The following is a 14,906-nucleotide window of genomic DNA, read 5'->3' on the forward strand; positions in this document are numbered from 1 at the left end:
GTTTTTAGTTGCTTTTCACCCTGACAACATCTATTATATGTACATGGAACACAACTGGCATTAATGATAATATTAACCAGTTAAAATCAACAGAGGGTGGCAGGTTCAGGAGATTAAATGACTATGTGCTCCATGCAACATCAGTGAAATCAAATAATTAACAAATCATTTAAATTTTCATTCCTATCAAAATACATATATGTGGCTTATAATGGCAGTAAGATGTGCTCTGCCTTTTTGTCAAAGTATACAGAAAATATGTCCAACATAGAATAATTCTGATCTGTTAATATTGACTGGAATACTGGTGAATATATATAAGAAGCATTTCGCACCTCAAACACAGCTGTGGATGTGTTAGTCTGTTTGCGAGACTGATAATGTACCATAGTGGCAGTTCATCAATCATACTTCACACTTTCTTCACAATAGCTATGGTGTAAGCTGGCTGAAAAGTATCAGATTCCTATCAGATCTCAGTAATGCACCTAAAGAGAGAACAGGCATAAGACAGTTGTGGGAATAAAGCAACATAAAATTTCAAATAACACAATAATACACCTACAATTTCCTCTGTGCGCTACAGCTCTGCAGCCACAAGATGGCACCATATAATAATAGTATTAGCCCTCTTCATGGATACTGTGAGGAAAGTGTTCTGCCGAAAGGGTTTAGTCAGTCATGACGGATATGCTTTGAATAATTGATGTTTTTCAGACTCACCTGCATCACTGCCTAATTACAACAGTTTCTAGTTACTACAGCCAGAGGAGTAAACTGGAAATTCTGTGTCCCCTTGAAAGGATACAACTGTACTGACCCCACAAACAGAAAGGTGTAGAGAAGAACCATTTATTTCAGTACCAATAAAATACACAGACTTCTTTATTCTCTTTGGCAAACTTGTCCTTGACTCATTCACAGCAGTAACGTCAACTCTGGCTTTTGATTCTTGATATTTAAGAAGTAGCTGCTAACAGATGGTTTCAACTCAAGAAAAGACCTGGAAATGTACAGAAAAATCTGAAATCTGTAGCCATTTAACCAAGATAGATTTAACTGAAGTTTGTAATGCATGGTCCTCTCTTGCATTTATTTATCTGTACAATTATTTATATTTTCATTGATTGATTAAATTAATTGGAGATTCTGTGGTATTCAACCATGTGAGCTTTCATGTGTTTTGCACTGAGAAGCGGCTTCTGTCCCTCTTCGTCACTCTGCAGATTGGTGAAGAGCTGCTGTGTGTTTGTCTTCCTGGAACTTTGTCAGGATCTCTGGAGCTAAGTCAGAGTGACCATCGGGTTCTTGGTCACCTTTCACTCCAAGGCCCTTTTCCCTCGATTGCTCAGTTTGGCCAGGCAACCAGCACTGAGAAGAGTCCTAGTTGTGCTGAACTTCCATTTGAGAATTATGGAGGCCACTTTGTTCTTGGGAACCTTCAGTGCAGCAACTAATTTTGTAGCCTTCCCCAGATCTGTACCTTGCATCAAGCCTATCTCTGAGCTCTGCTGGCACTTCCTTTCATCTCATGGCTTATTTTTTTGCCCTGACATGCATTTTCAGCTGTGAGGCCTTTTATAGAGGTGTGTGCCTTTCCAAATTCTGTCCAATCAGTTTATTTTACCACAGGTGGACTTCAGTCAAGCCAGGTGTAGAATATCTTAGAAAAGATCTAGAGAAGTGAAAGGGACCTAAGCTTACTTTCCAGTGGGGTTGCAAAGGGTCTGAATAAATGCCAATGTGATATTTCATTTTTTATTTTTAATACATTTATATTTTTAAAAAATCCTTTTTTACTTTGTCATGATGGTTAACTGAGTGTGGATTAATGAGAATAAAAATGATTTTTCGACTGTAGCATCAGGGTGCAACATAACAAAATTGGAAAAGTGAAGAGGTCTGAATACTTTCTGACTGTACTGTAGGTATTCACTGGAACATACCATAACAAGCAAGACTAATATCCCCAAATATTAAATATTTCTATGCACAGCTCTTTTTTTAAGAGTCTTGATTTTAAAAAAAATATACAACCACCATCAATGAAAAAACGTATTTACTTTTATATATATATATATGTATATATTTTAACCACAGTGACAACTATTCTTCCAGTAACTGAGATTGTGTTCAGCCAGGTCTGTTTTGACCTTAACCCTCCAGTTCTTATGTTATTTTTTTAACCACTGTGTCATGCCTGGACTTTTTTGTCTCAAAAAGCTTGTAAAACATCAACCCTGTGGTGACAGTCAAGCACTAAACATCCTTTTTTTCAGGACAATCTAGGCTTTAAGACTTTGTGTGCTGCAGGAATGTCACTTTTATGAAAAAAGAAATGGGACTATCAAGACAAAAACACACAGGTTTTTATGTGTGACAATAATGACCAATACTTTTTTATGCACAAACTTTTTCTCATCTCTTGGGGACCAAAAAGTGAAAAAATATTCATTCTGTGACAAAAAGTTATTAAAATTTGAGTTATTACTCTCAGTTCTTAGTTTACTCTTCCTCTTTTAACACTGAAAATTACTCTTGATCATCTCACCTGACAGAAAAACACTGTTTTGGGGACCTCTGGGACTCAGTCTGACTTCTACCCTTGATACACTGCTTATTACTGCATCAGGAATTTTTCTGCATGAGATATGTTTAGCGAAGAACAGTGTTTCCCAACCATTTTTCCTTGGAGCCCCCCCCTACATGTACCTAAGGAAAACAGAGCCCTCACAGGACCCAAGAGAGAAGAAAAAGTGACACACTGCCTTCAAAAATCAACATAGATTTTAATTGTTTCACGGATAAAACCCTAAAAAGGCCTATGCATGCTTTTCTTATCAAAAGACCTTTGTATAAACAACTTAATAACTGATTTATCATGGTTTTAATCAATATCGCAAAACTAATTTTGGCAGCCTCAGAACAGACAAAGCTTCACACCCCCTTTAGATCTTTGGCACCCCCCTTGGGGGGTCCCGGACCCCAGGTTGGGAACCAATGGTGTAGAAGAAGGGTTGTTCACAGAAAGATGTCTTATTACAGCCATTTATAGTGTTGGTCTTGATGATTATCAAGTTGTTGTGAAGGAAAATCATTAAACCGTAGCAGCTCCTCAAAGTGAAAATTGTAGATAATAATAGGGTGTCTAATATTTTGTCAGATGAAAGCAGGTGCATTGCTGTTTTACAAAAGATTGTTTAGGCCCTTCTTCTTTTTTTAGATGGAACTGAAAATTGCAATCAACAAAATTACATGTTTGATACTCTGTGTTCCCTGGGCCTTATTGTTTGGACAATTTGATTCTGACTGCATTGTGTAAACTAAAACACCGGATAGCATTTTAAACAAATACATTCCAATCGTGTTTAAAGCTGAGAAACTTATCCTAAGTAAATGAATGGGGATAAGACGCTTAAAAAGACAAGGCACGACAAGAAAGCTGAGGTCAATTTTACAAGATTTAATTTATTAACTATTATACAGTTCACATAAGGCCTTCATCTTCAAACACTTTTCTCAGTCAAACAAATTCCATGGTTTGCTCTTGGTGCACAGTACATAAACTTTCACATTTCAGCTATTTCACTTTAGCAATTGTTTTGTTTTCTTGCACTAATTTCATGTTTTAAAACAGGAAGAGGCTTTTATCCATCTCCCTTTGTGTGTTTTTTAAATCATGCACTAAACTTAAGTGGCCTTGAACCATTCACAAAAATCGTAAAAATGGACCCTCAATCATTGAAATACACACTAGAAATGTTTTCTACCATTGACTAAAGGGTGGTGTTCCCCAACATACAAATAAACAACCATTATAGAGTAGTATGCACCCACTTTTTGCTCATTGAACAGCTGATTTGCCAAGGTTGCGTCAGAAGTCAAGTGTTGCAGTAAGATTATCTTCTCCCAGGAATTGTGATATTGTTGCGTAGTTAAACCTGTGCAAGTCTTAATTTTACAGCTTTTAGCTCTGATCTTGACGAGAGGAGCCCTCGGGTTAGTCTTATGGACACTTTAAATGACTGACTTCAAACAGGATTCCAAAAGTACCAGTAAAGCATGATCCCATTTACGACTACAACAAACGAACTTGTCCAGTCTTTTTTGCACCCAAGAACTGTAACAGAGCCACAATCATCCAGAGCCTCTATGCCTAGTGGACATTTTTTTTACTCTTCTCCCAATTAACAGACTTGCCTTCTCTCGGGTTTAATGTTTAAAATGATTGGGTCTTCATCAGCAGTGCTACCACTGAAAATGTGCTGCTTGTTTTCCATGAAAAGGGAGGACAATGAGCTAGCACAAAACTAATTCACAAGAGCAGGTAAACAGCCGTAGGTGCTTCCTGAATGTGCCCAATTCACAAACATTAAACTTCTACTTGTCTTTGTATTGTATAGCAGGACTAGCAGTAACAGTGCGTTAAGAATACTAAACCTTCTGAGTTAAAGGTCCTTAATATTAGATGAACACAAAGAGCTTGGTTTGATAGATAGCCACAGCATCACATCTAGCAACCTATCAAGTTTCAAGCGACTGGATTCAATGGACACAGGATGGCAATGCAGAGTTGTGTTATGGTTTGACAAGGTTACACATTCAAAAATGGCAAATTTTCTCCTTCACTTGACCTGTGGCAGGCAAAGTCCTCTGATATTGTAATGGTCTAAAAAACCCAAACTTCCCTAAACATCCACTCTGATCAACCAAGATCTAGAAAGAGGAAAAACTCTAAAAGAAACTACCTTCACATGGCTGGATGAATGAGGAATGTCAGTAGATTCAGATTTCCCATCGACCTAATATGGGACCCCTGGATCAACTTCAACAACGTAAGTTTTTACAAAAGGATCTTGTTTCACAAGCCTGCACATTATGCCACACTCAACCACTAAACAAACATTATGGACAATTCGTCATGTGGCATTTCTTCTAATTAAACACTACACTATCAAAAAGTGCTTCAGATAAGTTTGCGGATACAAAAAAAAAGATTTGATGTAAACAAAGTTTGATCTGCCAGAGCTCTGTAGAGGCAATGGGTATGGCTGTCTGAGCTGTGAAATTAAAAACACACAAGAAAACAGTATGTCAACAACAAAAACTAACCCTTTTTAGGGCAAAACAACAGTGATCGTTAAAGTGCATCCCTGGATGTGTAACCCCCCTCCCACACTTCCTTTCCCTCCCCATGCTGACCCTTCATGTAGAGCCAATGAGAGAAACCCCAGTGGCAGACAGGGCAACCTGCTGACCTACAGAGGAACAGTCTAAAAAAATCCAGTGGCAGTACTTTTATGAGAAAAAAACTAAAACAGTTTTATGCGGATAAAAACATGGTGGCCACAAACCATTTCTTCCAGCTTGGCATCAATGTTTCTTTTTCTTTGCAGTGTTGGATAAGCGGTGGTTTTTGACAGAAGAGAGGCTCGCTGTGACAGCAACCTCTGTCCTCAACTTGTGAGCTGAAGTCAGATTCCAGGCAATCAGAGGCTCAGAGGGCAGAGGAAGAGTCACTGATAATAGAAGCCCACGCACATATGGATACAAATGGCAGGTTAGGGAGGTTTCTCAAGACACTTCCCATTTCTTCTTTTCATAATCTAGGTTGTCCATGATCAGAAATGTAGTGTGCAAGTGCACATTTTGTGTTGCGTGTGAGTATATGTTTGTGTGCGTGTGTTGGTGATAAGGTCCAGCATCATCATGGGCACACTTGGTTTCACCGTCTCTCACAGTGTCTCTTGTTCGGCAGGCGAGTGGTGGGAGTGGGGGTGCTGGTGGAGGGGAGGGAGCAGAGACTGCAGGGGAGACTGGGGGGTGGTGGGCGGGGACTGCTGCAGAGGGCTGAAGTGTGCGGTGGTGTGGGGAGGGGAGGAGCGGTAACAAGAGTAAGCAGAACTCCCGCTGAGGGTGGTGGTGGGCGAGGCAGGGAGACCCGCCAGGCCAGTGGGGGAATCAAGGAGGGGCTGGTTGTAGAAGAAGAATGCACACTGGTGGATGAAGGTCTCGATGATTGTCTGGTAGGTGCGTGTGGCAGTCAGAGCGTCCATAGTGGTGAAGTCTGGCCTCATGAGAGTGGGCCAGAAACAGATGGACAAGTTTTCACTGGTCATCAAGTTCACCCTGTTCAGCTGGCTCACCCTGGGAAAAACACACACAAATAGACACTAATTATTCATTCTCATCATCAAGTGCAGAATAACAGATGGATGTCCACTGCAGAAGACCAACAAATCCATGAAAGGGTTTGAAACAGCAGAGAAGCAGGGGACTTACTTGTGTAAGTGGCTCATTACATATTTGAAGACATCATAATTCTCCCTGGGGAACCTCCTCAGGACATCCTTCATGGTATACAGCCTCTGTTCTCTGTCATTGATTTCTGCACACACAGAGGAAAGAGTTACCATTAAACCTGGCACCTCATCATTGCACACGGTAATTTAAAGTTTAAATGTCCCTCTACACCACCATTAAAATAATTCTTGGCAGCACTAAAACACCTAGAAGAGAGCGGAGCAGGTCTGCAACAACCTACCCTACCCTCTTCCCTCCTAAAGAAATAATCTTTTTATGTTCTTGTAAAGACCCTCCCAGCCCAGCAGTGTTTGCTTACTGAAAGCATCCAGTAGGTCCACCTGCAGAGCACAAGGCACCAGGGGCTCCGGCAGCTCAGAGAAGAAGCTTTTGAGGGCTCCAGCCACAGTGTTTATGGAGAAGTCTTTCTCCACTAGGTCTAATCCGTGGTCTGCAAAGGGAGAAAGAGAGTCAAAGAGATCAGAGAGAAGACGCCTGTCAGTAGCAGCTGTCATCAGGAGTGAACAATCCACTGCATGTCACTCCTTTGGTAAATCTCTGTTTATGTTTTGATTAGACAACCACATAATTATATGTCAAACAGCTGGTTCAAACAAGTCTGATTAGCAACTCACCCTGCTCAAACTGCCTCTGCATGCTTTCCATCTCTGACTTGTTGCCGCTCACGCGGTACAACCCCTCTGTATTCAGGCCTGAGGAAAAAAGAGCGCAGCAGAGAAAAGAGGGAAGATGTGGGGGGCACAGTTGGAAACAGACAAAGCACAACACTTCATTAGCTGCATTGCAAACAGACAAAACAATACAGATTCTGGCAGTTTTTAGAGTACATAAGCAAACAAGCCCCTTGTATTACTTTAATATCATATGGCAGTATTGAAAAGCTGTGCAATTGTTTAGAAGATATACATATGATAGTTACACATGTAGAGTAACAATAATAACCATTGTCAAAATTGTATAATAGCATAGATTACCTGCAATGAGAAAGCTACATGTGAGGAAAAAAAAACTAACCTGTAGTCTCAATGAAGCGGACACACTTCTCGATGAAGAGTGGGATAGGTCTGTCTGGGGATACCACATTCACAAGGGGGACTCCAAAGTAATTACTCTCCATGGGCTTGGGAATAGTTGGACGGGGCTTTGGTCTTGTTTTCTGTTAAGGAATAAGGACAGCGGCCTCTTCAGTGTTTCAGAGACAGGACAGTTTTGTTGATACTAAGTGGCACTCATTTTGAGTCTAACAAATGAGTAGTATCCCACTGGGACAAACCAGATCACTAAGCACTATGGAGAAGTAAGAAATAAGTTGCAAAACAGACTCAAAATTATCTGCATTACATTTCGGACAAGTACATTTAAATGAAGCCCATTCTGTATCAAAAAAGAAAGAAAAAACATAAAAGGGTGGTATAATACACACCTTGGCCGTTCGTCTCAGGCTCTTCAGGATATTCCTCTTTTTTGGGTCTTCACTCTCCTCATTCACAAGACTTTCACCTTTCAGTGTCCCATAGTCATCGTCCTTGGACTTCTGAAGAGCACCCATCTCATCGTCGCTGCCTATAAAGCTTGTGCGGAAACTGCTGAATTTGCCAAGCCGCTTGGAGCGGTCGCGGTAAAGACGAGGCTTTACCCCTGCTGCTGAAAACTTCCTCCTTCTCTCCAGAGAGCTGCTGTCTGCTTCACTGTCTGAGCCATTTCCATTAGAGTGCATCCTGTTGGAGTTGCGAATGGTGATGATTTTGCCTTGCGTACTGTCATGTGGAACTGAGTAGATGATCTCTTCGTTGCTTGGGCGGGGTTTTGAAACAGCATCAATGGGTTCGGCATAGTCTGAGGGATCATATCCCACATCTCCACCAGGAACCCAGGTGACAGCAGAGGGCAGTGAGCGACGATGGCCTAATGTATCGATATATGGATTGCGGCTCACCTTTCGAAAGTCGAAAGTGACGCCAGGTTTCACTCTCACTTGAGGGGGTACTTTGTTGTTAAGTTTGTTTTCAAAGTCTCTGATATCAGAAATGACAGAGATGTCACTAGAATCTAAGTCAGGCAAGTTGTAGCCCCCACTGTGAGAAGAAAGTGTGCCGTCATAGTATGGTGGGGATGGCTCTACATCGTCTTCTGAATCCAGAAACATGGTGACAGGACTGGGAGAACTGCAGCGTGGGGAGTACACATTTTCATTGGTGCATGCTTCAGCAACATTATCATACATGTGCGTGGCCTCAACAATGTTGCGTTTCTCGACCACCTCCATCAAGAAAGAATGGAACATTTCTATCCTGTGCAGGCCTCCAACCACTCCCCCAGATCCACAGACCACACTATTGAAACGACCTTCAATCTCGTGGGCAAGCTCTTCCCCTTGAATCAGCTGTTCACAAGCGTAGTCGCTGTCAGTGAGCTCTGCTTGGCTATCTCCCACTGCCAACAGCTGAACTGGGATGATGTCCTGAACCTCACATAAGAAGGCACAAAGGGTCTCCAGTGAGGCTTTTCGTGAGACGGAGTACACAGCAATGTAGCCATGTACTAGCCTGCTCTTCCGCAAAGTGAAGGAGGCGTGGTATGAGAGCAGTGAGAGCTCTATCGCCAGCTTGTGTCCACCAACTGTCTGTTCCAGCAATACGGAGGTGCCACTATTGGACATGGGCCTGCAATGCTGATGTATAAGGAAAGGGGACAAGAGCTGCTCAATGTCATAAGAGTCTCCACACATTAAGCACATAACTATGCGAAGGTCTGCCTCAGGGGCTGGTTGATGGGGAGAGTCTCTTAGACTTGAAGGCTCAGGGATGAGGGGAGGAGAGCTGCTACTAAAAGATGTGCTCCTTCTAATATCCAGAAGGCCTCTCAGCACCTGGTTGATTTGAGTCTCATTGACATTATGACCATAGCCCACACCAGGGGAGGCTGGGTCTAAAAAGCTACACTGTAGTCTCCTTGCAACTTGCTGTCCCTGTGTTATAAGGTTTAAGGCAGTTTCTCCACCTATGTCCACATATGACCCTACACCCCGTTTAGTGACCAAGAGAAGAGATGTTGGCAGTTGTGCCAGTTGGCTATCCCTTCGTCCCAGAGTTGATTCCCTAAGTCGCTCAAGGCTTTCGACCACATAGGAAAGAGACTCTTTTGAGTTATACAGACACAAGCATCCATGAGGGGTGAAAGTGGGGGTGTGGAAAGAATTTACTGGAAGGCGTACATTTCCTTCAATTGGCCGAAGTGTCAGTTCATACATCTTCCCGTCCAACACGTACCAGTCGTCATTTGTGCAGAGTGCTCTAATCTCGTTGGCAAATTCTCTGGCCAGTCCATCCTTCCCTAGAATGACAAGGTTAATCCTGTCAGCTTTGTTGTCTCCAAAATGAGCTTTCAAATCAAAAAAGGGGTAACATGTGGGGAAACGTGAAGCTAAGATCTGTTCAATCTTGGAGTCTCCACAGTGAGGACTGCTAGGGCAGGTTTCCTTGGTAGGGTGATAGACAAAGTGGATATGTTTCAATACCAAAGCATCTCTTTCAGCTGGTAGCTTCTGTAGTGCTTTGAATCGCTGTTCTTCCCCTAAAACCTCCTGGATTGCGCCCATTTTCTCTTTGCTTGGCTTGGCATCAACCTCAAGCTCATAAAAAAGCTCTGAGTACTCCAGTAAGAGCTCCTGAAAATCTTCCTTAGCACGGTCAATGATGTCCTTCTGATGGCGGTTGTACAGGTCCAAGTACTCTGGCTCCTCAAGCCACTGGTAAAACTCTTCATTCATGATAAAGCTGCGGGCCTCCTCCCATGGTTTACCTGGTGTGACAAAGGGGGAGGAGGCTAATTTTTGTTTAAACTCCAGCCTCATCTCTGCCCGTCTGCATTCATTGCGCAGATGTTCCAAGTGGGCATTGAATATATCCTCTGCTTCATCAGTTTCCAGTAGATCTGAAGGGATTCTCTCATCTTCCATGTTATCAATGTGAGATGTATCTTCCCATGGCGAGTCTTCCAGAACAACAAACCAGTGGGCAAAGTGCTGCTTAGACTCCAGGACCTTCTGTACCCCAGACCAGCTCAGCTGATCTATCTCATCCAGGTCAGGCACCAGAGAACTAAGTGCTAGGGGAAGAGTGCTTAGGTATATTTTGCGACGCCTTTCAATATGTTCCTGCTTCAGACGGTAGACATGCTGTTGAAAAAGCTTCTTGCATTTTGCTGTTCCCTCCAGGAAAACATATTCTTTGTATTCTGGGGAGGTGTTCATGCGTCGACTGGTGTTTATCCAGGTTTCATTGTGATTCTTTACTATACGGTTGATTAGCCATTCATAGCGATCCTTGGCTGAAGCTATCTGCTGACTCTGGAGTTTAAGGGCTTCAAAATAGGGAATGATCTTGGGCTTCCCCCTGCTCTTATCAATAAGCTGAACCAATGTGAGAAAGGCAAGGTCCACGTTTATATTTGAACGTGCAGATGTCTCAACTACAGGCAGACTCTTTTTTGTGATGGCAAATGTATGCGCATCTTTGATGTAGCGTTCCACTCCTTCATCACATTTGGTGAGGACCAGAACAATTGGCTTCTTGGTCTTGCTAAGCTGACCGTACAGATTTGTGACAAATTTCAGCTGGTCATCAAAGTTGCGGTTCATGCCCCGGCTGACATCAACACAAAGCAGGAAGCCATCAACCTGCAACTTGCCCTCGGGCATTTGTTTCTGCTCAAAGTCTTGCTCCAGGCCCAGCTGATCTGTACAGAAGTACATGAGCTTCTCTGCGGAGGCCAGCTTTGTTGCAGCTGCCCGTTTAATATAGGGCTGCATAGCAGTGCTACGATGTGGCTGAAATGTCTGGTCATCAATAAATTCAGTTTGCTCCACAACATGCATCCTGCACTCAGGCCCCTCCTCCAAAACCCGTGACACCTCTCCCCAAAACAGAAAGTGATCATTATTAACCACTCGACCCCCAAAGTCACTGGTACTTAACACTGATGTGTGATCCAGGTAGAAGTCGTCAGCACTGGGCCGCACATACCGATTACACAAGCAAGACTTTCCAACTCCACATTGCCCCTTCTCTTTCTCAGTTCCTGACAACCCCACCACAACAAGGTTGTAAATGGGCGATCGAGCATCTTGCTTTTTTGCCATCATAGCCTGCTGAAGCTCATCCTGCCATAAACAGGCACTATGCAAATGAGATTACTTGAATGTTTGTCCATAAAGCTGCTGATCCACAGGGAAGATCAGATTTCACTTTCTTCTGCCGGTCTTCAGTTTAATAAATAGCAGTGCAGTTTTATGAGTAGAGTTCCTTCATTTAATCCTTTGTATGACTCAGATCCTGTCAAAAGAAAAGGAAAGGGAGTAATCAGACAATCTGGTGGACAGTTAACAAATATTAAAAAAAACATGTTGGGACATGAATGGGGCAAACATTAGGTCATCAGAAATCCTTGTTAGAAGATGCTACTTCTCAGTGAACTGACATTTTTTGCTTACATTTAGTATTGCCTTTGCAAATGTCTGTCATCTTGTATTTAGACTTGATATCTTCAATCTTTTTCAATTCAGTGGTCTGGCATAACAACAGCATGAGACAATAGCAAGAGGCACGTTTTATTCTATTTTGTGTAACTGTCCATTGTAACCAAATAAGTTGATCTGATGTAGTATGCCTTTGGTCATCATCAAATGTAATAAGAGCATTTATGCTATTCTGAAACAATGCAGTTTCTGGCTTCATATCCAGCCAACAGCAAAATGATAAAGACAGTTTTATAGCACCGATAATGCCAGACAGTCACAATCACCTGTCACTAATTTTACATTTTAAATGCACAAGTGATGTGCTTAGAATAAATAACTTCTAGAGAAAACAAACAGTGAGAAACAACATTATTAGTAATTGCCAGGAGATTCACTGAACATTTTGAGCCTGTGATTAGTATTCCTTTTGCCAAAATGATGACTTTAATGTCAGAAGAGAAATGAAAAACCAATTGCAGTTCTTATGGACAGAAGGTGACATAATATCATGTCTTTGCTTACCAACAGTGCAGAAACCACAAGTATTCTTTTTTTAACAAGTAAAAAATATGACAGCATCTTTGAAATGAACCATCACACATCAAAACGTTTAATCCACCGACTTAATCATTAATCAACCCATAATAGCCATATGCTAATAATCTCAAGATACATTTCTCTAATATTAGCCCTGTGAGAAAGCATGTTGGGAGTGGTGCTTTCAAAATGACCAAGTCTGATCAGTGATTTGGTTGACAAGTGTAAAAATGACTGTTGTGGGCTCTTTAGATTTTACAAATAACGAAGTAGGAGCGTTTAGCCTGATTGCCCAACAAAAACAGACTGATGACTTACCAAACAAGTCAGACACATGCACAGTGAATGCCAAAGAAACAGAACCTGACCACCCCACTGAGACTACTAAAGTTACTATTTCACTCTAATCGCATTGTCTTATGTGTCCGTTATAATACCAGTGGTGCAATTCTGATACAATATAGCTGCATAATTTAAAATGGTAAAGAATTACCAAATTTAAAAAATGAAAGATATAAAATAATTGCCACTGCATTTATTATGATGACTTAAAGATATATGATAATTCCAAAATGAAACTAATAACCTGTGGCATTAACAGAGCATGCAAGAGAAACAAACAGCTCCAGCAGGGTCAAAAGCAACCATGGGCAGTCCACACCGCTCAGCTGAGCTAGGCCTGATACCAAAACGAACAGACAACTTAATAGCAAATAAAAACAACCAAACTGCCCTCTCTTGCATTTTCAGAATAGTTCACTGAAGCGTGCCTTCGTGTTGTTTCATTCGCATAACCTACTTACCTAGATAAGATTTTGCAACCCTATATGTTTTGCAAAGGATTAACAGTTGCCATGGGCTTTAGGGTGCACAGAGAGGGGCTGACCACGCCAGGCCTGCTGTCTACATAATGAAATTGCAGAGCCGAAATCTCGGATAGCCTGCCTTCTCCACGCCGACAGACAATGTTTAAACGGAATTTATTTACTCAGCTGTCCAGGGTGCAGCACTCAACAGCTTCACTAGGTAATAGCACATAAAGACGAGGACAGAGCATGCAGGGTACATACCATCGCATTTCTCCCTTTCTCCTCTTGCATCTGTCAGGCCAGCTCTTGCCGCAGCCCTCGCCGCCTGATGTGCAGTAGCATAAAGCCGCAGAACACACAATAGATCGTCTCAATTCACAGATAATACTGATAATACAGTTGCAAGGAGGTTATTTGATTTAAATATCCATTGTCCATGCCGGGATTCTCCTGTTCAGCATCGCTGTTTTCTTTGCAATTAAACACGGGGAATGAAGAAATAAATATCCCAGATGATAAAACTGTCCAATTTTGCTCTTTAGAGGGTCTCTCCTCGTGGGAAATTCAAGCGTTTTAAACCTGCTTAGCCGTCTTCTTCCTCGGTTCACCACGTTGCTTTTTCAATAATTATTCTGTCCATTGTTGTGCCCACATAATGCTGGGCCGGTGGCGCACACGAGACAACGGTGAGTTTGTTGCAATCGCCGTTGTGTTTCGTCTCAAATATGCTTCTACTGCTACAGAAATTGTTCATGTCCTGGTCAATTTGTGAGCAGATTGCGTGTGTGAAAGTGGTATTTCTGCCAGCTTTCCGATAATGGCGGCGGCCCTCCTCCCCGGACCTAGCTCTCCTCTTCTTTTCTTTGGGAAAAAGGAGCTGTGGAGACAGAGGCAGCGGAGAGAGGGACTCACCCAGCGGCGCCCTCACACAACTGCAGCAGGTCTGCTCTGCTTAGCTCACCAGTCTAGAGTCTATGCGGGAGTGTTTCTCCAAACTAATCAATTTCATACCAGTCACTCGATGAACTATTCCAATAGAAATATTATGGGCATATTTATATGACTTAAAAGAAGAAAAATAGTAATTTGTTACAGAAATAAATAATTTTCTGTTGCACTTGAAACAGTGCCAATGCACCAACTATCCTCATTTTAATTTAAAAAATCGAAATAAACTAACATTATTGAGCGTGAAATAAATCCACCAGCCATCATTTCGCTCTGGCCTAGTATTGCGTTCAAATTAAAACCCAAAAAAACAAAAAACTTGCTTCATATTTAAAATATCAAATAAATAAGAGTTGTTAGTGTCTTATTATTAGCGTCACATGCTAGGTTAGCTTATTTACCTAGGCAACTAGCTAGCATTATTATTTTATCACAAGTTTATCACTGTAACTTACGACTGTAGCAAGTGTTTTAAAGTAAATTTACTTTTTTTTTGGAAAGGGCATAAACAACTGCTTTGCTAACAAGCAGTTCCCACCAATATTGGGCAACTAGCAACAATCACACAAGACTAATGTTAGCTAAAAGCATTGGCTTAAATTGAACTTATCCTCATCAACAGAGCTGCCTTTGTTGCATTCTGTTCACTTTGTTTAATATTTTCTAGAGAGGATGGACTGTAACATCCACTATATGTGCAAAATTTGCACATGGGATTTCCATGCGTGTAAAGTCACTTGTCAACAGCCATTAAATCAACCATGAGCTGA

At 41.8% G+C, this 14,906-nt stretch overlaps 1 protein-coding gene across 1 annotated transcript; it reads right to left on the minus strand.

The window, feature by feature from the left end:
* Window positions 1-3,448: 3,448 nt before the first annotated feature.
* Window positions 3,449-14,042, minus strand: arhgap35b (Rho GTPase activating protein 35b). The gene is made up of 7 exons (XM_041801182.1): window positions 13,450-14,042; window positions 7,748-11,657; window positions 7,339-7,480; window positions 6,939-7,016; window positions 6,623-6,754; window positions 6,283-6,388; window positions 3,449-6,147 (listed from the first exon to the last, which is right to left on the minus strand). The coding sequence occupies exons 2-7, from the start codon at window positions 11,465-11,467 to the stop codon at window positions 5,736-5,738; spliced, it is 4,590 nt and encodes a 1,529-aa protein (XP_041657116.1). The 5' UTR covers window positions 11,468-11,657; window positions 13,450-14,042; the 3' UTR covers window positions 3,449-5,735.
* Window positions 14,043-14,906: the final 864 nt, after the last annotated feature.

The sequence above is a fragment of the Cheilinus undulatus genome, linkage group 12, assembly GCF_018320785.1.
Source record: "Cheilinus undulatus linkage group 12, ASM1832078v1, whole genome shotgun sequence".
In the NCBI taxonomy this organism is placed as follows: Eukaryota; Metazoa; Chordata; class Actinopteri; order Labriformes; family Labridae; genus Cheilinus; species Cheilinus undulatus.

Coding starts and splice junctions, on each gene's coding strand:
- arhgap35b (XM_041801182.1), bottom strand. CDS start 11,467: ATGATGGCAAAAAAGCAAGATGCTCGATCGCCCATTTACAACCTTGTT. Junction 7,017..7,338: donor CCGCTTCATTGAGACTACAG/GTTAGTTTTTTT, acceptor TTTTTTCCTCAG/GCCTGAATACAGAGGGGTTG. Junction 6,389..6,622: donor GGACCTACTGGATGCTTTCA/GTAAGCAAACAC, acceptor CTGTGTGTGCAG/AAATCAATGACAGAGAACAG.